The sequence below is a fragment of the Eumetopias jubatus genome, unplaced genomic scaffold (genome assembly GCF_037043125.1).
Source record: "Eumetopias jubatus isolate StellerSeaLion01/CBP00866 unplaced genomic scaffold, mEumJub1_p1.0 scaffold_17, whole genome shotgun sequence".
NCBI classification, from domain to species: domain Eukaryota; kingdom Metazoa; phylum Chordata; class Mammalia; order Carnivora; family Otariidae; genus Eumetopias; species Eumetopias jubatus.
The window spans coordinates 54,251,476-54,277,397 of NW_028274823.1; the positions used below are offsets into that span (position 1 = coordinate 54,251,476).

The 25,922-nt window shown below is 37.9% G+C and overlaps 1 protein-coding gene and 1 pseudogene across 6 annotated transcripts in view; one reads left to right on the plus strand and one right to left on the minus strand.

The window, feature by feature from the left end:
* ADK (adenosine kinase) overlaps positions 1 to 25,922 on the minus strand; it is a 490,534-nt gene that overhangs the window by 456,067 nt on the left and 8,545 nt on the right. For 2 of the 6 annotated variants that reach the window (XM_088019875.1, XM_028109692.2), the window contains exon 1: positions 13,100 to 13,265. The exons of the other annotated variants lie outside the window; for them this stretch is intronic. In XM_088019875.1, coding sequence (XP_087876001.1) covers positions 13,100 to 13,113 — 14 coding nt within the window. In that variant the 5' untranslated portion in view covers positions 13,114 to 13,265. Of the gene's footprint in view, positions 1 to 13,099; positions 13,266 to 25,922 lie in introns of those variants that run through there. 6 annotated transcript variants of the gene reach the window in all.
* Positions 4,245 to 4,853, plus strand: LOC114214096 (proteasome assembly chaperone 2 pseudogene; annotated as a pseudogene).

Below are 25,922 nucleotides of genomic sequence, written 5' to 3' on the forward strand. Positions count from 1 at the left end.
TCATCGTCTCTAAATCCAGAAACCTCAGCTTTATATGTGATTTCTCTTTCCACCAACAAGCACCATCTTACCAGTAACTGCATTTTCTCAGTTTTATTGAACAGTTCTTATACCAGGAACCTCCAAAACATCCCACTGGCATTGCTTTTAATTAGGCCTAAATTCATATATTACTAATTATTTGGCCACAATAAATTCTATACAGGATCACCCGAATTACATTACTTCAACAAATCTATTGTATTTTTCTACTTAAACTCAGCCTAGCTTCCAATTATATATAGGATAAAATCTAAAAGACTTAGCCTTTTTAACATATAGGGCATTGAATCTAGCTGGAACCTACCATATTTCATCAAATCTAAGATGCCCTGAACTGTAATATATATTCCAATTTCTCATGATGATTGGCAAAACACAGTTATAAAATACATGCTAACTTCAGGAATATTAAAATGGAAAGAAATGTGCATATTAAAATCACCAAAATATGGTGCCTAACTTTATCTCTCACCATTCTAATACATACATCATCTATTTGCTAATCATCACACTTCACTGTTTCTGAAAAAGACTGACTGCAGTCCTTCCCCTACTTCTTTGGCCTGGCAAATTCCCATTGATCTTTTTAAAATTTCTCATATGACACCTCTTTCAGGTATTATTCTCTGACCAACTCAAACCGAAAGGTTCCCATGTAAAGGTGCACAAGCTGTCCCCTGCACAACTCCAGAGGGTGGTGTTCACAGTATGGATGATAGCTTCTGGAATTCTGTGTTAAGTACGGCTGTCCGTCCTCCCAAAGTTTTATTCATTCTCTCCCCCTAGGTTCTGTAAGTTCTTTGATAAACTTTTTTAAGAGTGAAATGACAGAACACTAATTCAAGACAGGTTGTCGTAAGTTAAAAAGGAACATTGTGCTCCCTAGAGCAATCACTAAACAATAATACAACAAGGGGCACCTGAGTGGCTCAGTCAGTTAAGCATCTGCCTTTGGCTCAGGTCATGATCCCAGGGTCCTGGGATCAAAACCCACATCAGGCTCCCCACTCAACAGGGGAGTCGGCTTCTCCCTCTCCCTCCCTCCCCACTCATGCTCTGTCACTCTCTCTCACTCTCTCAATAAATAAAATCTTAAAAAAAAAAAAAACAATACAACAAAATCCAATAGAGGATATAAAATGAAAAACTACAATATACTCAACTTAGAAAAGGCAGGAAAGACAAAACAACATAAAGGATAAATGGAAAACAAAAGGATGGTATACTAAAACCCAACCATATTAGTAATTATATTAAATGTAAATGGATAAACACTCCAATTAAAAGATAAAGACTGTCACACTGGATTAAAAACTAAATGGGGCACCTAGGGGCTCAGTTGGTTGGGCATCCAACTCTTGATTTTGGCACAATGGTGATCTCAAGGTCATGGGATGGAGCCCTGCATCAGGCTCCATGCTCAGTGCAGGATCTGCTTGGGATTCTCTCTCTCCCTTTCCTCTGCCCCTTCCCCTACCCCCCGCAAATATGCTCTCTCTAAATAAATAAATAGCTAAAATATTTTAGAAAAACAAATTAAACATAATTTACTAGAGATACACTTTAAATATAAAGGCATAGAGAGTTGGAAAATAAAAGACTGAATAGAAAGATATTCTATGCAAACACTATAAGAAAATTGCAGTGGCTATATTAATATCATACAAAGTAGACTTTACTAAAATATAGCTGACATGCAATGTTACGTTAGTTTTAGCTGTACAAAACAGTGATTTAACAACTCTATACATTATGTTAGGCTCACAAGTGTAGCTACCATCTGTCACCATACAATGCTTCTACAGTACCATCAACTATATTCCCTATGCTATTCAGACTTTAAAACAAGGAGTGGCACCATATAAAAAGGATTTCATATAAATAAGTCATTTCATCAAGAAAAGAAAATAAATGGCTTCAAAAAACTTGGGGAAAAACTTGAGAGAAACAAATTAGACAAATATACAATCTTAACACCCCTCCTTTGGTAATTGGTAAAAGACAAAAATAAGAAAGGAATCACACTATTGGACATTTATCCTAGAAAAATGAAAGCTTAAGTTCACACAAAAACCTGTACACAAATGTTCACAACAGCTTTATCTGTAATAATAATAAAAAAATTGGAAATGACCAAATGTCCTTCAACAAGTTAGTAGGTAAACAAACTGTGGTACACCAATACAATAGACGAACAGGGAATAATAAAAAGAAATGAACTATGATATAATTTGGATGTATCTCAAAGACACATGCCAAGTGAAAATAAAAACCTTATCTATGTGTTACATACTGTATGATTCCATTTATATAACAAAGTGACAAAATTATATTGCTGAAGAACTGATTAGTAGTTGCCAGGCCTTGAGGAGAGGGGGTGAACATAGAGGGATAACACAAAGCAGTTTGTGGTGACAGAACAGTTTAGGACCCTGAGTTAATGGTTACACTAATCTGTATATGTTCCCTAAAATTTTAGGGAACTATACACCACCACCACCACCACCTGGCCAGTAAAAAACTGTGTGCAAAAACTGGTAACATTCCAGTAACATCTGTTGTCAACTTAAGAGTCCTGTATTAATAAGGAAAGTTGGGTGAAGAGTGCACAGGAACTCTACTATTTCTGTAACTTATGTGAGTCTTAATGTATTTCAAAAGAAAGGAAGAGTATATTAAAAATGTTTTAAAGACAATTAGGGTGACATTACAACAAATAAGAGCCTCCAAAGACCATCTCTTCCATTAAAGCAATGAGACATCCCCCCCTCAAAAAAAGTCAAAATCAACTTTTTCAGAACTCTAAATATTAACCAAGGGCTTACAACAATCTGGGGAGCATTAAAAAAAAAAAGGCCAAATATCATTAAAAACAGCAAGCTTTGTGCCATTTTAACTTGCCCTATCCCCATCCTCCTCTTTCCAGCTCGATGGTAGCTTTAAAAAGCAAAATCACACACACACAGTGAAAACCAGGAGCCTAGTAGCTACTGGAGGGGTCAGAAGAGGACTGGAGCTCTTTCAAAGCCCTATTTTCAGAGAACTGCTATTACTTGAGCTTACAGGAGTTCCCTAAAAAACCCCATTCCTGAGGCTTCTTATTTGACCTCAGAGCTTGCCCAGCTCTAACAGCCTTTTCCCCAGGGGAATTTGTCAAAAACAATCAGCTGCAATTGTTTAACATCCCAGCTTCTGAAGCAGTTGGCCCAAACAAGAAGCTAACCAAAAAACTTAAAAGGAAAAGTGGGGGCATGAGATATCCATAAAGGGTTCTGAAAAGTTCTGAATATTCCTGAGAATCTAGAAGGCCATGTACATGTGCCCAGAGCTGTGGCATGCTCAAGAAAAACCTGAAAGGTCCTAAGCAATCATCTCTGAACCATAAGCCTCTGCACAAGCAGGAAATAAAGGTTATGGCAGAGTTGTAAGCCTGCCTGAGTGTGAAACATATGCTTCTACAAGCACACAGAGCACTCAGCGAAGACTGGGAGACAGTAACAAGTATTGGCAAGAATGTGGAAAAATTGGAGCACCTGGGTGACTCAGTCGATTAAGCAGCCAGCTCTCGATTTCAACTCAGGTCATGATCTCAGGGTCCTGGGACTGAGCCCCCGTGTTGGGCTCTGAGCTCAGCGGGGAGTCTGCTTGAGGATTCTTTCTCTTTCTCTCCCTCTCCCTCTGCCCCTCCCTGCTACTCACATACCCGCAGGCTCTCTCTCTCTAAAATAAATAAATCCTTTTTAAAAAAATTTTCAATCTTCTAACCTTTTACCCAAAAAACATTCCAGGCCCAGATAGCTTCATTACTGAATTCTATAAAAAAGGTAAAGAAAAAATACCAATCATACAAAACTACATTACAACAGTGTGGTACTAGCCTAACAATATACAAACAGATCAATGGATCAAAACAGTGAGTCCTGGAAAAAACCTACACCGATCTAATCAACTGACGACTCTTTCAGGAAACTCTTACACCACGGCAAGAAGATAGTTTAAGATGGATCATAGATGTAAATGTGAAAGCTAAAACTATAAAACTGGTCGCTAGGAGCTCTGGGGACTCCAGTGCACCCACGTGGCGCAGCGCCCGCGCTCACCCTTTTCTCCCACTTCTGTGAGACCATATTCGTTCCCTGTGGAGAGTCGGTCCCCGAACTCACGGGCTACACTTTCCAGTGCCAGCAGTATCTGTTGGAAATGTCAGACAGCTTGCAATGGATTTGATTATTTCTACACTAAGTATGTGTAAGAATGGTTACTTCTATTCTATACCAATTGTCTTGTGCCAATGGTTGGAAACAATCCATATGCAGCTGCAGAAGAAAACTCAACAGAACTCAGTATAAATGCTGAAATACGTTCATTGCCTTCAAAGAAGCTAGTGGCTCTTCAGTTAAGATCCATTTTTATTAAGGATAAATCAAAGCCATTCTGTGAAAAACTGCTTTCCTGGTGAAAAGTAGTAACTGTGCCAAAGTTGTTCTTTCAAGCATTCATATCACCCTAATGATCTACAGCTTCGCAGATGTTCCAAAGAAATCCCAACGGTGGTTCTGCTGAAATTTGTTTCAGAAGGAGACAATATCCCAGATGCATTAGGTCTTGTTGAGTATCTTAACGAATGGCTTCAGATAATCAAACCATGTTTACAGTGTGATGACCCCACAGCATCTGCCTTGCAGTGGAAAATGCCAAGTTCATGGAGATTACCCTTTGGCAGTGGTCTTCTCCCTGTGTTTTTTTTTTTTAATCTTTTTTCAGTTTTATACCTTATGTCACAAGACATTTATTACCAACACAACTGTTAAAACAACTACATAAAAAGTTATATTATCTGAGAATGTATTAGAAAATAAATCTTTACTTTTCACAAAAAATCCCAAAGAAAATGGATTAACAAAAGTTGTTTTGCCATGCTTTTCACTATATACAACAAATGTAAATTTTGTACAATAAAATATTTCCTAAGTAATTCTGTCTGAAAAAAATAAAAATAAAACTCAAACTTCTAGAAGAAAACGTAACAGAATAGTTACACAATTTTGTGACAGGGATAAGGAAAGATTTCTAAGAACAGGTAATAATCATAAAATAAATCAAATCTATTAATTTGACTTCATCAAAATTTAAAACTTCTGCTCTCAAAAGATACTAAAATGGAAAGACATGGATCAGAGTGTGGAGAAAACATCTGCTAACATATCTTAAGCGTGTGTGTGTGTGTAAAATTTGACAAATTGCTTGTGTCCAGAATATAAAGAGAACTACAGATCCACAACAACAAAAAAAACAAACTATACATTAAAAGACTTAAACTGACAGTTCAAAAGAAAAGATAAGCAAATGGTATATATTCACAACATCATTAGTCATCAGGGCACTGAAAACTAAAACCATGAAATACAACTACAAACCCACCAGAATGGCTAAATAAAAAAATGCCAAGGGACGCCTGGGTGGCTCAGTCGGTTGAGTGTCTGCCTTCGGCTCAGGTCATGATCCCAGGGTCCTGGGATCGAGTTCTGCATGGGGCTCCCTGCTCAGCAGGAAGCCTGCTTCTCCCTCTCCCTCTGTCACTCTCCCTGCTTGTGCTCTCTGTCTCTTTCACTCTGACAAATAAATAAAATCTTAAAAAAAAAAATGCCAAACATTGTTAAGAATATGGAATAACTGGAGGCACCTTAGTGGCTCAATTGGTTAAGTGTCTGCCTTCAGCTTAGGTCCTGGGTCCTGGGATGGAGCCCCATGTTTGGCTCCCTGCTCAGCAGAGAGTCTGCTTCTTTCTCTCCCTCTGCCCTTCCTCCAGCTTGTGCTTTCTTTCTCTCTCTCTCAAATAAATAAATCTTAAAAAAAAAAAAGAATATGGAATAACTGGAAGTTTTATAACACCACTAGTAGGAATGTGGAATGTGTTCAGTTTTCCATTTTGGAAAAAGCTTGATGGTTTCTAAAGTTAAATAGACATCTATCCTAGGACACAGCAATTCCACACCTAGGTATTTACACAAGTCCATACAAAGGCTTAAAAAAATGTTCACAGCAACTTTATTTATAGTAACCAAAAACTAGAAACAACTCAAAGTCCACCAACAGGCTGTTACTATCTCCATATAATGGAATATTGCTCAGCAATGAAAAGGAACAAACTACTGCCATACACATCAAAATGGATGAATCTCAAATTATTGAACAAAAGTAATCAGATAAAAGTAAACAGACACAAATAATACTTACTGTATAATTTCATGTATATGAAGTTCTACAACAGGCAAACCAGTATCTACCAATAGAAATCAGAAAATGTTTGCCTGGATGGGAGAGGGAGTAGGATTTATTGAAAAGAGGAAGGGGAAATGCATGTTTTATATATTGACCTGAGTTGTATTTATACAAATAAATAATATATACATTCATATTCAAAATTCAATGAACTTAGGATCTGTGATTTTACTGTATGTAAATTATATCACTGACATTTTTTTCACTAGCCAAGTGAATAGAATAAGGAAATATTTATGTCCCTTAGGCTCTGTAAGGCCAATTCTTGCATTTGTATTCTGAATATGCCTTCTTGCATACTCAAGAAAATGATCTCTGATAAGGTAACTTATTTAATAAAGCTCTTTTTTTTTTTTTACAAAAAATTAGAAGTTTATAGTCTTCCCTACTAATGAGACACTAACTTATGTAGTAAATCTTTTTTTTAAAGATTTTATTTATTTGTCAGAAAGAGACAGAGAGAGCACAAGCAGGGGGAGCAGCAGGCAGAAGGAGGAGCAGGCTCCCCACTAAGCAAGGAGCCCAATGCGGAACTCGATCCCAGGACCCTGGGAACATGACCTGAGCCGAAGGCAGACACTTAACCGACTGAGCCACCCAGGCATCTCAAGTAATAAATCTTTCTGACCAAAAAAAACTCTTCCCTCTGTCCAGCTTCAACTGTTTTTTTGCTTCCTAAAGGATCATTCTTTCCGGCATACAAATAATGTTGACATTTCAGCCCTCCCCACCCCAAAAATCTCCATATATATCTTTAACTATTATTAATTCCCTGCTGCCCATTACAGTAAAACACTTATAAAAGATAGTCTATGCTCTACTAAATAGTAAGTTCCCTTAAACTAGATAAAATTGTTCATTTTATTTAATTCTTTTAGTTATCTCTACACCCAACATGGGGCTTGAACTCATGACCCCAAGATCCAGAGTCACATGTTCTTCCGACGAAGCCAGCCAGGCACTCCAAAATTGCTCATTTTAAATTCAATTTTCAGAAGTACATATGTGACATGACTAACATGTATAATTTGTAGCTTAAATATTTTTATATTACTGTAATTTTTTTTTATGTTCTCTTTAAATTCTCACAATAGCCCCACAGGGTAGGTATTGCAATTATCTCTAACAGAAATAAGAGGTTCAGAATGGTTTTATTTTTTTTTAAAGATTTTATTTATTTATTTGACACAGAGAGAGAGAGCACACGCACACACAAGCAGGGGGAGTGGTAGGCAGAGGGAAAAGCAGACTACCCACAGAGCAGGGGGAGCCCAATGCAGGACTCTGGATCCCAGGACCCAGGGATCATGACCTGAGCCGAAGGCAGTCGCTTAACCCACTGAGCCACCCAGCACCCCAGAAAGGTTTTATAACCTGCCAAAAGTCATACAACAAATAAATGATTCCCAACTTCAAATCACGTGCTTTCATGTTTTATATATTACATCTGGACATCCAGAATTCTCAGTACAATAAAAATGTCTGACCAATGAAAAATACCCAAACCCAGACAAAATACAGGCTAATATTCCATTATCTTATGGTCCTATTTCAAATCTACTACAACAAAATTATTACAGTACACAAGCAGATGACAAGATAGTTTATTACCCAAATGGGACACATTTGAGAATAAAGGAAGAGCTATTAATAATTATGCCAAGATAACTAGCATGATCCAGGACTGTCCTGGGCAAACTGGGACATATGGTCATCCTATTTATAAGCCAGCTTTGATATTTGAAAATAAAAATCCATACTGTTTTGTTAGAGTATTTTTTAAATAACAATTTAAAACTGAGGAGGCATGAAGAGATAAACAAGATCGTGCACCAATGTGACAGGAAAGGGTTAACATTCAAACAGTTTAGGCAATCATTTTGGTTTGCTTCTATCTTTCGACAGTTCTTATTGTAGCAACACTGTGGCTGAAAAGATTTGTAGTTAGAAAACCTTGTATGCTTTTTCAAACAAAGATGACCTATTTACAAATATGAGCATTAACAACTGACAACGTTGCACAGTTCTTTTTTTTTTTTTTTAAGATTTTATTTATTTATTTGTCAGAGAGAGAGAGCGCACAAGCAGGGGGAGCGGCAGGCTGAGGGAGAAGCAGACTCCCCGCTGAGCAAGGAGCCTAATGTGGGACTTGATCCCAGGACCCTGGGAAATGACCTGAGCCGAAGGCAGATGCTTAACCAACTGAGCTACCCAGGCATCCCAACATTGCTCAGTTCTGTATGAGAAGGATTTCTGTTTTCATTCTTCAGAATATTTCATAAATGAAACAATTTCATTTTATTTTAAAAAGCTCATTTGCCTAAAAGTCCCACAGCATAAAAAAGTTTGCATAGTAATCTGAAATTTACAATTCTTATAAAAGACACAGGTCCTACAATGAGTCTGAAAATTCCATTTAAAGGCTCCAAAGAAACTAACTCAACAAAGCAAGGCAGTTTCAATCTTAGCCACATTTTAGTCTCCATATGAATGTTCGCCATCTGAGTGGCTTGGCAGATCTTACTGGACGCATCTCAAAAGTCTTGAGTGTTAGAAGAAAAATACCCTAGGACCCAACCCACAGCCCACATAATTTTCCAATATAGGCCTAAACCACAAAAGTAGTTCCAGAATCATCATGTAGGGCACAGTCATGTCAAATCCCAGAATAGATCAAATCAGACCTGTCTGAACAGGCCAAAGAATAGGGTTCCTTAGCTCTATAGCAAACACTCTGACTTCCTACCTCATTTTCCTAGTATTTCTGGCACAAAATCAAGTTCTAAAGCAATGTCCAAAACCAGTATAGGCACTGATGTTAGGAAAACAAGGCAATATTCACAGCAGTATTTTGAAACAGTGTTGTTCAGTGAAAAGTACATAAAGTAGGAGTCAGAAGACCTAAGTTCTATCTTAAGCTCTACCACTGCCTAACTAGGACATACCCTTCACTTTGACCCTCAAGGTCCAGTATAAAGGAAAAGGGTAAAATGCCCTCTAAGATTCTTTTTTTTTTTTTTAAGATTTTTTATTTATTTAATGGAGAGAGAGAAAGAGAGCAGGAACAGGCAGAGGGGTAAAGGGAGGAGAAGCGGACTCCCCGCTGAGCAGGGAGCCCGATGCCAGACTTGATCCAGGGACCCCCCCCCCAGATCATGACCTAAGCCGAAGGCAGACGCGCTGACGCTTAACCAACTGAGCACCCTCTAAGATTCTCATCTAGTCCTAACACTGCACATCTTTCGATGTCTCCTGAATTTAACTCAAGCATCAACTTTCCTATTGGGCCAATTAAAAATGACAAAACCATCAATTTATCAAATATATTCTATCATTTCCCAAATAAAGACCAGTTGGAATCTGATATATATAACAAAAGACAAAAGTTATTCTTCAAGGATTATTGGTTTTAGAGGCTGTAAATTTAGACTTCATCAATAATGATGTAGCAGAATACAAGTAAGTCAAAAAGATAGTATCTCCAGCCAATTTCATTCAAAGATTTTAAGTTTTTTAAAAAATGCTTTTAATTTAAATCATTATTTATGAATTCCTAATAACTGAATGCTAAATTGTAAAGGGCACTGAACCAGGTGTCTAGAGATCTGGATTCTAGTTCAAGATCTGCAACTGCTGGGTTGAGCTTAAACAAATCGCAGTATCTCTTAGCTTCAGTTTCTTGAAATGTAAAACGAGGGAGGGAATCAGATGAGTAAGTTTGCTTCCTATTTAAAAATTTAAAATTTAAACTTTTTTTTCAGACAACACTATTCTCTAAGAGATTCAAATTGCTTTAATGAGAGAACGCTGCATTTATAAAATGCCTTACAATTTAAAAGCACTTTCATACCTACCTAACACTGTGAGATACATATTAGTATCATCATCACTGAATATTTCATTAAACAAATATCCAGAGAAGAAAAGGAAAGGAAAATCAGTGCACTCAAGAAAAATGATTCAGTTAGAACCCAGGTATGCTGACCACTAGTCCTCACTGGTTTCCAATCTTACATTCTGTCATTGCAAAGACTTACATATTACTATATTTAGCAACAATTATGTTAAGTGTGGTGTAAAAAACATTGGACATAAAGTCAGATTTGGATAATTTTGTGATCTGGATCACTCTCCTCACCAGTAAAAGCTGGTCAATAATACCTATCTTTGGGCTACTGTTAGACTAGGTACAAAATGGGAACAAGCCTAATACCATGTTTGTGAAAACTAAAACTGACAAAAATTCACCAAATGCAGTCTTCAGTGGAAAATGGCTGGTATCTGTAGGATTACCAATTCATTCAAAATTGCCACCACATATACAGTTGCTTCAACTTCAGTAGTCTCCCTGCCTACTCATGAACCTAAGTTCTAAGTTACCAAATTCCTTAGGGTACTAGAGCAAAGCAGAAGAGTTGCTATAATTGTTTCTCACAATACTTGACAATTTTTATCCATAGAAGCAGCTTTTTCAGGAAATTTAAGTATATTGTTTCTATAAAAGCATCATGCAATGCACTACATCATGGACATCTGTATTCAATATCTAACTGCCACTAAATGATTTCGCACAAGGTACTCAACTTTTCTTGGTCTGTTTCCTCAGGTGCAAATGTGGTATCTGGTTTAGATAACATATAAAAAATTTTGGGGGATCGGAGTGACTGGGTGGCTCAGTCAGTTAAGCATCTGCCTTTGGCTCAGGTCATGATCCCGGGGTCCTGGGATCAAGCCCCACGGGGGCTCCCTGCTCAGAGAGAGCCTGCTTCTCCCTCTCCCTCTCCCTCTCCCTGCCGCTCCCACTGCTTGTGCACGCTCTCTCTCTGTCAACTAATAAATATTATTAAATTATATTTATATTATATATATTTATATTATATATAATATTAAATCATATTTGTTTATAAATAAATGAATAAATAAAATCTTTTAAAAATAAAAAGTAAAAAATGTGGGGGGGTCATCATTGTAATTCAAGACTATGTAAAATACAAACTAACATCTAAAGAAACAACCATAAAATTTATCTATTAGCAATTATCAATCCTTCCATAAGTCAAATAAGGCTGATGTCAACCTTTAATTCAGTCTTGAACACAACAGCCATTGAACCCCTACATTAAAACACCCTTCCGGTTGTCACTTGCCAAGCAACAGAAGCTTTAGATTTGTGTTTCTCCACTGAAGAGCAGTCAGGACCATTGTCTAATGGTCCATTAAAATTGAGTCCACATAAGAACTGGTTTTTTTTAATAAAATGTTTTATTTATTTATTCATGAGAGTCAGAGACAGAGAGAGAGAGGCAGAGACAGAGGGAGAAGCAGGCTCCCCGCCCAGCAGGGAGCCTGATGCGGGGCTCGATCCCAGGGTCCTGGGATCATGACCCGAGCCAAAGGCAGACGCCTAACCATCTGAGCCACCCAGGCGCCCCCACATAAGAATTGATTCTTAACATAGAAAGTATTTGACCCACACTCCTAATTAGCAGCAGGCTGCAAGGATGGGAATGGAAGTGGGAGTGAGGTGAGGGGAGATTAACTTGGTTTGACAGCATGATGTTAATTCATCTGAAAACACTCTTAGCATTAAAAGCTAGATTCCCACATCCCAATATAACTTACTGTGAAACCTTTCGAAGTAGGTCCCCAAGTTTTAGCACCTGGATTTCTCCTTCTGCATAATGAGGTAAGTATTCTTTGTCTATGTTAGTATAAAATTATATAATTTAAGAAAGAAACTGTATCCGAGTTCAGCACAATTGCATCTTACCTTATCTTACCTGAGGATTAGGTTTCCAAGTCATCTCTTGAATATTATACAGTCAAAATTGCCACTGAGATATCATCAGGGCTTAGACTGTTGGCAGCTCACAAGCCAAAAATTAATTTAGTTTATTCTCTTCAATTTGTGCTAGAGCCTCCCTTTCCCTGGGACAATGAACGCCAAGGTCTACTTTAAAAGAGGCAGTTCAGAACACTGGGTAAATAAAGCAATTTATCTCTTTCTATAAATAGTCACATTAGCATAGTTAAACATTCAGTCAATGCTACCTGCAGAAAGTGGAGCGGACCATTAAGCTGTCCCCGTTAACAAAATAAAAACAAACAAACAAAAAACCCGAACCTTCACAACTTTGGAAGAGCAACTGGGGTTAAGTCTCCAGTTCATGGCTCTCATTATATACCTACTATCTCACAAAAGTCATTTCACTTATGACTCTCAGATCCAAGTAGGTAAACAGATGGTACCTTGGGGAGCCAGAATACGAATTCCAGTCATAAGCAAACATTTTAGGGACACACAATTTCGCAACCTAGGGGCTATGTAACTGCATCAGAGCAGGGCCAAATATGCTGGTCTGCTCACCGCCACCAACGAAGTTGTCAGAAGGCATGACATGCAGGCATAGCCACACACGGTCCACGTCACACTTCCTCAGGCGCTGGGTGACCCCTGGGGGGGGGGGGGGAAGGCAGCTGCATTTTTTTCATGAGAAACCCACTACATACACAAGCAAACTTCAAGCCCTGGAATCTGGGCGAGGGTCACCTCAGCGGTGCGGCTAGTTACAGGGCTCCGCCATGTGCAAGAGACCCAAAAACTTCTGAGAGCAGAAATGACCAAATGAAAAGTGCAGAGAGAACCTCCAACGTAAGGGGTACCCGTGCCACGGGGAGGTTGCAGACCACTCAAGAGAAGGGGCGACAGTTCTCAGCAGTCGGGAGGCTAACGCCCAGCAGGCGAGCACTTCAGGCTGCCGCCCTCTCTCATTACCTGATGGACGTCATGGCTTCACTTTCCAGCCCCACGCACCAGCGCTCGCCTCAGATGTTCTGCGTCCGCACCGGCAGCAGCAGCGGCAAGAGCAGCAGCAGGTACCACGGCAACTGCTCCTCTGCTCAGGCACTCGGCGACCGGGAGCGCGTCCTCACACACCCCGAACGCCGGCGGCCCCCGCCGAGCCGGCCCCACGCGCTGATTGGTCGCGCCGGGAGGGGGCGGGCGCTCCGCCCACGGCCGGCGGCCGGAGATGAGCCCGGCGCGCCTCCGGCCGAGGCGAACCGCCCGCGTGTCTAGTGTCCGCTGCCTGGCGCGCTGGCTAGCGCAGTGGCTAGCGGGCGCGGTGGCCATCTTGAGTCTTAGTAACAAGGTTCCCCCTATTCTCGGCTTATGGGGCATGAGGTTGGGTGCCCGCCTCAAAAATGGCCGCCCCAACTGGCAACCGGTCAGTCACATGGCGACGGTCTACCTCTGCAAGCTCAGGTCGCTTTAACAGGACTTCGGACAGGGACGCTGTCAGGGCAGTCTGAGGGGATGGGGTTTAACAGCCTGGAAAACCCATCTGCAGAAGAAAAGCAGCAACCTCCTGGGAAAACCTCAGCCCGGGGAAAATCGAATGCGTGGCAACAGCAGCAGGTTGTGTTAAATTCGAACTCGCAGCCTTTAAGAATCAGTTGCTGAGTCCGGTGGTCTCCAGACGTTCTTGGACTTCAGAAACACTTAGAACGGCTTAATATGGAAGTGTCCAGAGCCCACTGTAAACTTTGTGCATCAGAATCCAGAAAGGTGGGGCCCAGATACTGGTATTTTTAGCGAGTACCAGGTGATCCAGGTACACATACAAAGTTTTAAAGCCTCTGGGTCAAATTAGCCCACTCATACTGCTTACCACACTTTTCTGAAAAGCATGCAAAGCTCTGAAGCAAGCATCTAATGCCATAGAGGGGGGAAAAAATGGAAGGACCCTAACTCCTGGCCTTAACCTTACAATTTAGTGGGGCTAAAGGATTAAGAAACTGATTCTGAACCACTAATATGACAGGTAAATTTCAACTGCGGTAATGATCGGAGGGAGAAAAATCATTATAAGCTTTATGACCTAAACAGCTTTTCTTTATTCCCTCTTTATTCTCAGTAAAGTAATATTTATATTAACACACTACAGCCTCCAGTGGCATTCACTTACTAACCATATAGGGTGTGATCGATTCCATAGGTCTGAAATCAGTTACATTAGAAACACAACCCAACATATGATACTGAAATGTGCCCAATGTGATCGAAATAACTGAATTTTTTATTTTATTAAATTTTAAAACAAAGCAATGTAAAATATTTTCCATCAAACACAATTTTGTTTTCATTGAACTGTATCTCACTTTTTAACTGTTGAAAATTTAGCACCCAAATTGAGACACTGCAATTATAAAATACCAAATTTTTCAAGACTTAGTACAAAAAAAATATTAAGTATTTCAGTAATAATTTTTATATTGATTACATGTTGTAATAATACTTTGCTACACTGGGTTAAATAAAATATATTAAGATTAATTTAAACTGTTTCTTCTTACTATTTTAATGTGGCTACAAGAAAACTTAAAACATATGCGTCTTGCATTACATTTCTACTGGACATTGCTGTTCTACTGTCCAAGTTAGACTTCCTTCTTTTCTTACCTATCATTGCCCCTCTGACAGAATAATTATGTTCGCAAAATGAAATCAGCAGGGAGACCAGTTTATAAAGATCTGTGGTTCCTTGCTAACCATCTAAAACACCAAATATTTCAAGACTTCCAGTTTCATTCAAAAATGCTTTTTTTAGCATTGTTCTCTTTAATTTGGTAAATGACTATCCAGAACGAACCCATGGACTATATCTCTGGTGCGTTTAGTCCAGGACGAAAGACGGTTAAAAACCTAACTATGCTTGGCTGAGCGAGAGTTTGACCAAATACCCACAAGCAGACAAATCAGTTGTTCCTCTGGATTAAAAAAGATCTGAATCAAAGAAGCTGCAGAATAGCAATCTGAAGTGAAGGAGACGAACAATTCAACAGTTTCCCTACCCCTCTTGTGGAAAATGTTGACAGCCCACATGAACTAAATAAAGTCAAATCAGGAATAATCCTTAGAAAGGATTTCAAAACCTCAATGTAATTTTTAATATGCAATGTAGTATGGTGCTACTTTATTATGCATACATCATCATTTGAGAGAATCTTGTTAAGGGTTGGTCTCTGTGGCCAAGATTTTGCCAGTTCTTTATGCACCCAGATCTAATCAATTGCTTCTGGTCCCATGGGCCATGTTAAGTAGCAAGGTTGTAAAGGTAGCAAGACAGTATTTGGAACCTCTGCTTGACTCCATGACCTTGGGCTGGTCTTAACCTATCTGTCCCTCAGTTTACCCATTACATGCTTTTCAGGGCATTGTGAAAATTAAAAATTCTAGTAAAGCGTCTATTGGGGCCCTTGGCACATGAGGTAAGTACTACTTTGTTATAATCACACGGGTTAAAATTACATCTCTGGGAAGCATGATATGAAATGAACATGAGGGGTGCCTGGGGTGGCTCAGTCGATTAAGCTTCTGCCTTCAGCTCAGGTCATGATCCCAGGGGTCTGGGATAGAGCCCTATGTTGGGCCAGGGAGCCTGCTACTCCCTCTCCTCCCTGCTCCTGCTCTCTCTCAAATAAATAAAATCTAAAAAAAAAAAAAAAAGAAAAAGAAATGAAAATGAATTTGGTCCTATGAAAAATAAAATGCACTTTTCCTCATGCCTAAAATACTTCAGTGATTCCCACTTTTGATTTTTAACAGTAAAGGTTTTTTTAAGTTAATTTTGATACCAAAACAGCTAGACTTGAAATTTTATTTTTTAACAAATATAATGAATTCTGTGTCATTAAAGAGTCTGCAATATTCAAATCTTTAATCAAAATAAAGCCATATCACATCCTCTTCATCTAATAATCTAAACTTTAAATGTTTTTTACTCAGTCAATGCAACTTTCAAAAAGTTTATTCTTTTAAAATTTATTTAGGTACCAGAGTTCATTTCAGCAGATATACACATAAAAATGTTATTTCAGCAAATAGGGCTCATGTGTGATTGTCCTTTCAGAGTCAATCAGGTAGCGACAAGTGTAAAGACATGTTTTTCCATGCAAAAGCAGATCTTTATTCTTTCTCTCCTAAGCCTTTTATTCTTTTTCTAATCTTCCCCTACCGTCTCTTCTACCCAGTTTTTCCCATCTCTCCCTCCTTCCTTCCCTCCCTCCCACATGCAAATACACACACACACACACACACACAGGGCTAATGAGTACTATTAAACTTTTTTTAAGAGTTGTTTTTTTTTTTTAAAGATTTTATTTATTTGACAGAGAGAAACAGCGAAAGAGGGAACACAAGCGGGGGGAGTGGAAGAGGGAGAAGCAGGCTTCCCGTGGAGCAGGGAGCCTGATGCAGGGCTCGATCCTAGGACCCGGGGATCATGACCTGAGCCGAAGGCAGACGCTTAACGACTAAGCCACTTATTTGACAGCGAGAGCAGGAACACAAGCAGGGGGAGTGGGAGAGGGAGAAGCAGACTCCCTGTTGAGCAGGGAGCCCGATGCAGAGCTCCATCCCAGGACCCCAGGATCATGATCTGAGCGGAAGGCAGACGCTTAACCGACTGAGCCACCCAGGCGCCCTACTTAAACTTTTTTTTATCAATTTTTTTAAGTAACTTATTTCAAATGTAATCTTTTCTTTCACTTCAGGGAAAAAGCAGCCAACTGAAATTTCTAACTTTCAGTACCTCCTTATGGCTTAAATCGGTGCATCAAGATAAGTGGGTCAGAACAGTTTGCTCTTGGGTAGATAAGTAAATACTCTATTTTATTTAACAGTTTGGTTGGTCAGCCACTATAAAAACAAATAGATAACTAACCCTGAACAGCTAAGTGCCTCCGGGTGGCCTAAATAAATACGTAGACCCACCCTATTACATTTTTCAACAAATGCTTCAAGCCCAAAAATGATAGCAAAGTTCTCTTCAAACACAACCAGTTTGCAGTTAAGGGTGCAATAAAACAAGTACTTTCATACATGCTTCAAGCCCAAAAATGATAGCAAAGTTCTCTTCAAACACAACCAGTTTGCAGTTAAGGGTGCAATAAAACAAGTACTTTCATACATTGTTAGTGGGAGTATAAATTAATACATTTCTAGAAAGCTTTTTGGCAGTATGTGCCACCAATTCCTTTTTTAGGCAACTATCATAAATAAAATAGAACAATGTAAACAAAAATTTGTACACCCATTTATTCATTTCAGCATTAATAATAGAAAAAAATTTATGATATTCTAAATAACCAAAATAGGGTAATGGTTAAATAAATTGCAGAAGAATGTTTTGGAGCTATTACAAAATGTTTTCATAGACCTTTTAAGGATGTAGGAAAATACTCATGATATGTTAAATGAAGAAGCAAAATAAACAAACAAAAGGAATGTAGAGTATGATCTTGACTGTGTTAAAAAAAAATACATGCCATTATGCAAAGAAAAAAGATGGGAAAGAAATATACCAATATGTCATTATGGGTTTCTCTGGAAAGTGGGATTATGTGTAATTTTTACTTTCTTTTTCATATTGATCTACCTTGCAAACTTCCTACTATATATTGGTTTTATTAATGTAAAATTTTCATATTATTAAATTTTAATTATATTTCTGAAATATTTTAAAAATACAAAAGTTATTCCTTCTGTTTTTTAAAATGTATTTTTTAAATCACAACCCATCAAAACTACACTTTATTTTTGGAGGAACTGGGCTTATTTTACACATCTCATCTTTTCATGTATAAAGACTGTTTAAAACAGGAATAACAAAAATAAAATGTCTTTATGATTTTCTTGGTTAATTTTAAATCTTAACTTGACAAAAATTAAAAGCATAAATACCACTTTTAGAGCTCTGCATAGCCCTTAAGAGGCCACCTGTCACAACACTGAATGGAATGCCTTCCCTGCATATTACTTAAAAATACATCTCCTCATTTCCTATAAATTAAGATGCTAATAAAATAATACTTCTAAAACCATTTATATCCTACTCCAAAAAGAGAAATTTCTTGTCTCCCTAAAAATAAGTAGTGTGCCATAGCATAAGGTTCAGGAACCTGGGAAAAAGGAGATAGGAATTCTAATCCCAGACCTAACAAAGAACATTATAACCTTTTGCCATCAGTTTTCTTACCTGAAACACAAGGGAGTTTGTTACAGGTGACATCTTAAGCCCTAAAATTTCAGTTTTTATTGGCCAACGAAAGAAAAACGTTCACTTGTGTCTCAATACAACTCACGTTTCTTTAAAGAGTTGATAAATGTTAATACAATTTTAGTTAGCTTTCATTACGGACAAGATTATTCCAAGAAACACTGCTAAATGTATTAACTCTTCCCCAAAGACATTACATATAAAAGGTCTACTATTTTATTTTCTTTTAATTATTAGCTGTAGATTCTTATGTCACATTTCACTTAAACATTACATATTCAAACAATATAATCTTTAAATGGAACCTGACCATTTGTTTCCCAGGAGAATCTGAAGAATATAACATTTGACTGACTGAACTTTATTTAGTAAAAATTCTTAGCAAAACTCCCTCCCTGGAACACCTACACAGTGCTTCTTTATTTCCAGTGAACTACAGATCTCTGAATCTCAAAGAAAACCTCTAGTCTGAAGTATAGGATAACAGTGCTACCCAAATATTTATGCTGCCAAGAATACATTTTTAAATTATACAATTGAATACCGCTACCATTTCATGAAGAAAGGGCATTTTAACATAAAAATGTATGAAGGAGGGGCTCCTGGGTGGCTTAGTTGATTAAGTGTCCGACTCTTGATTTCAGCTCAGGTCATGAGATCGAGCCCCAGGTCGGGCTCCACACTCAGTGTGGAGTCAGCTTGTCCCTGCTCCTCTCCCCGCTCGCTCTCTCTTTGCCTCTCTAATAAATAAACAAATAAATAAAATATTTTTAAAAGAATGTTTGAAGGACATCACAAAATAAAGAACAGCTCTTCCCAAAGTATTACTGGAATCTTTCGAAGTATAATTTCTATAGAATAGATTTTTCTTATTTTTATTTCACTACAGATCTGGTCTATGGTACTTACAAACAAGCTTTTAGGAATTATTCACTCATTAACTCAACAAATATTTATTGAGCAGCTACTCGACGGCTCAAGACACTAGAGATTCAGCTACAATCACAAACATGAACTGCCCTTACATTCTAGTGAAGGGATATGGATGAATAATCCAACAGTAAGAACATCAAATGATCCTAAGTGTTATGCACAGAATTAAAACCAGCAGATCAATGTAGAGAACAGGTCCTTCAGATAGTCAGGGAAGGCTTCCAGCAGGAGAGAACTGAATGACAAGGAAAAGCCAGGTGGAGGAAGGTCATTACTGATAGCACTAAAATGATGGCTAGAAGAGCAATGTGAAAAAAGGCAAGGAAGAGAAGAAATGTTGTGGTCAGAGCAAGAAGTAGATCATGTTAGCTTTTATGAGCCTACGAAGTTTTGATTTTCTTATAAGCATGACAGGAAGCCACTGTTTTAACGTTTTAAACAGACAAATAACATGATCTAATTTTGTTTTCAAATAACCCTAGGTTATTGTGTAGAGGATGGACTACAGGAGCATGAAAGAGAGAGACCAAATTAGAAGCCTATTATAGTAATAGAGCTGACAAATAATAGTGGTGGACATAGAAGAAGACTGACATTTCAGAGACAGAAAGAACCTGTTGGAGGACTAGATATGAGAGATTAAGGAAAAGGAAGGAATCAAGAGCAACTCCTAGATTTTGGAATATATTGGGTAAATTTGGCCTAAACTGGGTAAATGGTGCTGTTTATTAAAATGGAGAAGGCACAAGAGAAGCTCAGAAGACTGGAGCTCTGGGAGAAGTTACAGTTGGAGATACAGACTTGCCAAACACATTTTTTTCTTCTAATTTTTCTTACTTCGTCGTGCCTATTGTTTTCTATTGATAGACTACAAATAAATGTCCAGAATTGAATATGCAGTTTTATTTGAACAGCACCCCAAGAGAGGAACCATTCTTGGAGTCAACTGCTAGCAGCTGTAGGTATGTATATAAGTAGAATAGTAAGTAAAACTTACTGACTGCATAGTATATCCCAGACACCATGATATATATCTTTCAAGTACTATCCCACTTTATCTCTCAAATATGAAATGTTTTATTATTGCCATTTTACAGATGAAGAAATTGAAGCTCAGAGTTTTTTGTTTTTTTTAAAGATTTTACTTATTTATTTGACAGAGAGAGAGAGACAGTGAGAGAGGGAACACAAGCAGGGGGAGTGGGAGAGGGAGAAGCAGGCTTCCCGCTGAGCAGGGAGCCCAATGCCAGGCTCGATCCCAGGACCCTGGGATCATGACCTGAGCCGAAGGCAGACGCTTAACGACTGAGCCACCCAGGTGCCCCAAAGCTCAGAGTTAAATAACTTGCCCAGTCACACATTATAGAACAGAAATCCAAACTCTAGTAGTTTGACTCCAGAACTGGGGCTAATTACTACAGTACATACATAGTGTCACTGGAATAACCCCGAAAGTCTGCTATAAGTCTGAGACTTTTATAAATACCCAAATTTCAGAACACCACACTATGATATCCCCCATAAGATGCAGTGATCCAATGAGAGCTTCCCGATGGAACACCATATGAAATATTTTCAGAAATTACTTCCTTTGTTCCCATACATGCTTAAATAGATTAAATCTATTTAATGAATGAATGAAAATGCCAATGAGTTGCCATTTTAATCTTTAATTTAACCAAGATTCTTAATTAAAACCAAAAATAATTACTTAGATCTCTTAATTTTTCAAAATTTCAACCACAATTTCATTTCTGTCAAAATCACAAGGGTGGTTTTTGACAAAAAACATGTTTTAACCACTCTGCTAGAATTTAGGGGTACACAATGAATAGCAGTGGCTAAGTTTACTATCAAGCTAAGTAAATTCCCCTTCCTAGACATTCAGCTATGTGAATCTAATTTAGGCCTTACTGAGGCCTTGCTTATCAAAATCTTTCAAGACTCAGAAGTTGAAATCACAAATGTTCACAAAAGGTTCCAAAACAAATTTACTTATATAGACCTTAGGTACATCCTTTTTTAACTCCTAGTCTCTACCATTTTCTTTATAAGAGTAAAAATAAATATGGTCTCAAATTGAATATGCAGTTTTATCTGAAAAATGTCCTAAGAAATAATCATTTCTACTTGGTTGTTTTATAAATTTTGGAACGGTTTTCCATTTTCTTTTATTCAACGTTTTTGTTTTCTTTACTGAAAAGTGGTGGAATGTGTCTAGGGAACAGAAGCAGATTTCTCACTCTTTCTGTTTTCAACAAAAACATAACAGCCTCAGACGGCCTGTATGTGAAGCGGGTTATTAAATCCAAATGTAATCTTTAGGCATTATAAGAGGGCAGCTCCTTTCTCATGCCAAGTAGACTTTTTAGGTAGTGTCAGAAAACTTAAGACTTCACAGAAAGTTTTGTATCTTTTCTTCAAAAACCAAGAACACTCAGTATTTTATGGAAAAATAGTACATTCATTTAAGTTAAATTCTGAACTTTGAAACCAAAACTAGACATATTTTCCAATGGGGAAGGGGGGACTATAAAAAGTAATCATCTTTCAAGGGGCAATAACAGAAATAAAAGCTTGGAAATATAATTCAGTCATGTTTTCCAAAATTATTTTACCATAATTGTAGCAGATTAAAAAATGGCCTGTTTCCTGGAGACAAGAGTCTATGTCCCCTCCCCTTGAATTTGGGCTAGCCTATGACTCCTCTGACCAATAGGGTTTACGAAGTGATGCTATAACAGATTCCAGGCTATCCTTAAGAGGACTGCCAGCTCCTGGCTTGGTCTCTTGGAGCCCTGAATTGCCACATAAGAAGCCCAACTAAGAGGCTGAAGAAACCACACGGAGAGATTCACAAACTACATGGAGAGGAAGAGAATAGGGTTGAGCCAAGCTTTCCAGCTATCCTCAACAAAGCATCAGACAAATTAAGTAAGGACAATCTGAACACTCCAGACCAGACCTGCTGTCAGCTAAATACCTCCAAGTAATCCTAGTCAATACCACATGGAGCAGAAGAATCAACCAGCCAAACCATGTCTAAATTCCTGACCCACGAAATCATGAACTCTAATAAAATGGCTATTATTTTAAGCCACTAAATTTTGGTATAGAAAACCAAACTCACTGTGAAAAATACATTTTTAATTGCAACCTAGTATGCTATACTTATACCTAATCAAACAATGTTTCACAAAGCAATGCTAATGCTTACCATATTGAATGCACTGGTATTTTCTATTCTATTTTCCTTTTATAAAATACCAGTTGTGCTACAACCAAATTGAGCCATGATGTAGTTTGAAAAGCATTATAGTCTATGCTACTCACTTCACAGGTACATACAAAGCTAGACAAAAACCTTAATATAGTATCCAGTTCATAACAAGAAGTTTCTCACAAACTCTCATTCACAGCTCAGAGCTCAGTAAAAAGCTGAAAAGATGAGGTATCTGAGGTTGGAGGTTAGAAATCAGAAATAGCTAAACAGAATCGAGCCTTTTTCTTTTTTATCACCTTTTACCTCCCCTTTCCTGTTCATAGATCTCTATTACCCTCCTCCCACTTCCTTTTTCCTGTGATTATCAAGCATTATGAAATTGAGGTTTTTTAAATACCATTTGAATTTAATGAAATGTTGTGGTCCTATTCTTAAAAGTAGGCTAACGGAACATTTCGTTTCCTTTAAAAGGTTGCCTTTATTATTATTTATATGAGGTTCAAAGCTAATAATGACTATTATTGGCAGGTCATTTTTTTTTTTTTAAGGTTCTGTTTGACAGAGAGAGACAGCGAGAGAGAGAACACAAGCAGGTGGAGTGGGAGAATGAGAAGCAGGCTTCCCGCAGAGCAGGGAGTCCGACTCTCGGACTCTTGACTCTCCGGGCTCGATCCCAGGACCCTGGGATCGTGACGTGAGCTGAAGGCAGACCCCCGGGATCATGACCTGAGCCAAAGGCAGACACTTAACGACTGAGCCACCCAGGAGCCCCTGCAGGTCATTTTTAATGAAAAGGAATTCTCATCACTACCATCTCAGATCTGGTAGAACATTTTCATAGGATTTCAAATTACTGATAGTATTAAAAGATTAATAGCTTTTTAGAGGATTTGTACTCTAAAAGTACTTGTTTCATGTATAATATAGGAATACTTTTTGAAGCAAAGGGTGTGCTTAATTTTTTTAATCATACAAATCACCATTGATTCCGGCTGCTGTTGGTTATAATATCTGAATATTATAGCTAATTATGAAAAATCTTTAATTAAAAAGACAGATTCAGGTTTGAATCCCATCTCTGCCACTCACTAACTGTGTAATATTGGGCATATTAAACTTTCTAATCAGTAATAGTTACCTCATATTATTATAATTGATAATGCTAAAGACAAGATTGAAACTATTAATATCAGGGGAAAGTGGAAAATCTCCAAAGTAAATTAAAACTTACTAGAAATTGCTCTCTTAACTGAACATTTTAACTCTTAAACATAAGCAAAATTGGTTTGCTCAATGCTTTTTAATTAGAAATCTGCTCAAAATTCACTGTGAATTGTGTAAGACTGATGAATCACAGACCTGTACCTCTGAAACAAATAATACATTATATGTTAAAAAAAAAAAAGAGAGAGAGAGAGAAGATAGTTAGAAGGGAAAAATGAAGGGGGCGGAGTCAGAGGGGGAGACGAACCATGAGAGACTATAGACTCTGAGAAACAAACTGAGGGTTCTACAGGGGAGGGGGTGGGGGGATGGGTTAGCCTGGTGGTGGGTATTAAAGAGGACACGTATTGAATGGAGCAATGGGTGTTATATGCAAACAATGAATCATGGAACACTACAGCAAAAACTAATGATGTAATGTATGGTGATTAACGTAACATAATAAAATAAAATTTAAAAAAAAGTGGCTGAAAAGAAATCTGCTAAAAATTCAAGTTTAAGGAGTTAATCCATTTGCAAAGCATACCATTAAGTATATCTCACAAAGGAATATAGTATTTATTCTTAGGGAGAGGGGGGTAGGCTACATACATGTCAATAAGAGAACTTGAAAGACAAAAACCTAAACAAGGTTACCAAACACAGTGCCACAGAATTTATTTAAATAGTGTGCTTATCTAGAACACACACAATTCAGTTTGACAAGTTCTCAATTTACAGCTTCATAAATGTAATGTAAACAGCAGGAAATATGAGTCCTACATCCTGAGTGTGAATTGAGAGCTCCCTACTTAGGGAATCTTAACTTCTCTGTGTTTATTTCCTCAGCTGAAGACCGTTACGTTCATGCGAGGATCAGTAAGAAAAGGTAAGGGAAAGCAGCTGATAAAATCTTTAAGTACGTTATTCTTATCTCAAAACAAACAAACAAAAAACTTCAAAGAAAACAGATACTTCATTTCTTGTTCCAGAGGATATGACTTGGGATCAAATCTCAACTCAAATACTTGACAGCTTTAAGTAACTAGCTGTGTTACCTGACTATCAGTTAACCTCTCTGGGCTTCATTCTCTCAACTGTACAGTGTAAATATTAGACTGATTTTAAGTACCTCATCAAGCACTAATAATCTAAAGATTCTAAAACATGTCCAAAGAGTTTCTAAAAATCATATGAAATTGTAAATTAAAATTTCAGAGGCACATCTTGGCTGAGATATGCTATTGTTTTCACACCCCAACTCCATAATTTGCAGGAAACTTCAGCTCTGGGAGGTACCACCCTACCAGGGAATTTGCACTCAAGTCATCACCTCCCACCCCTGTTCTTATCCCCCCTCCCATCAGCATTTTCCAGCAGTCTTTGGAAACACTTCTAAAAGGGAATAGCTTCTCAAAGCGAAAGGCTAGAGAGCCTGCTAATGAGTATAGACCTGTTTTATGAGTATAAAGATGCAACACCTTGGTCAACAGATCATTTAAAGAGCTCTGAATTGGACTTGGTATCTATGGGATATTAACAAATCTTCTCAGGAATGTAGTTTATTCAAGCTTCACATAAGTCAAAGGTCTCTGGTGTGTACATGTTTCCATTCGTGGAAAAATGTACTCCTCTTCCCTTATTTGTGCTGAATCTTGGGGAGGAACGGTACACAAGTAGGGGAAAAGGAGTACTAAAGAAGGGATTCCTGCCTGATGTAGTAAGCTGGGCCAAGAAATCTTAGTATCTCTCCCAATTCTAAAGATCTGTAAGTGTAAATCTAGAAGTTTCTATATTTTTCTATAGAGCATCCTTACAATATTCAAACATAGGGAAAGACCCAAAGAAGTCAAACCTACCATGCAGAGAAGAACCTATACTCCCCATACACCCCTCCCCGAAAGACAAATCTTTCCCTTTCTTTTTTACTAAAGTATTATTTTTAACACTAAACATTGAGTAATACTTACTGAATTAAATAGTGTAACTATGTTTTATTGTAATATTTCAAATATAACTACCCAGGTCTATACATTTGGATATGTGCTATGTAAAACTTGTAGAATTTTGTCAGTATACTTTCATGTGCGTCAACATGCTATCCCATGCTAACACGGAATATAGTCAGTTCATCGAGTGTGTGAGAAAAGAGACATAACTGAGGGTGTAAGCCTGCAACA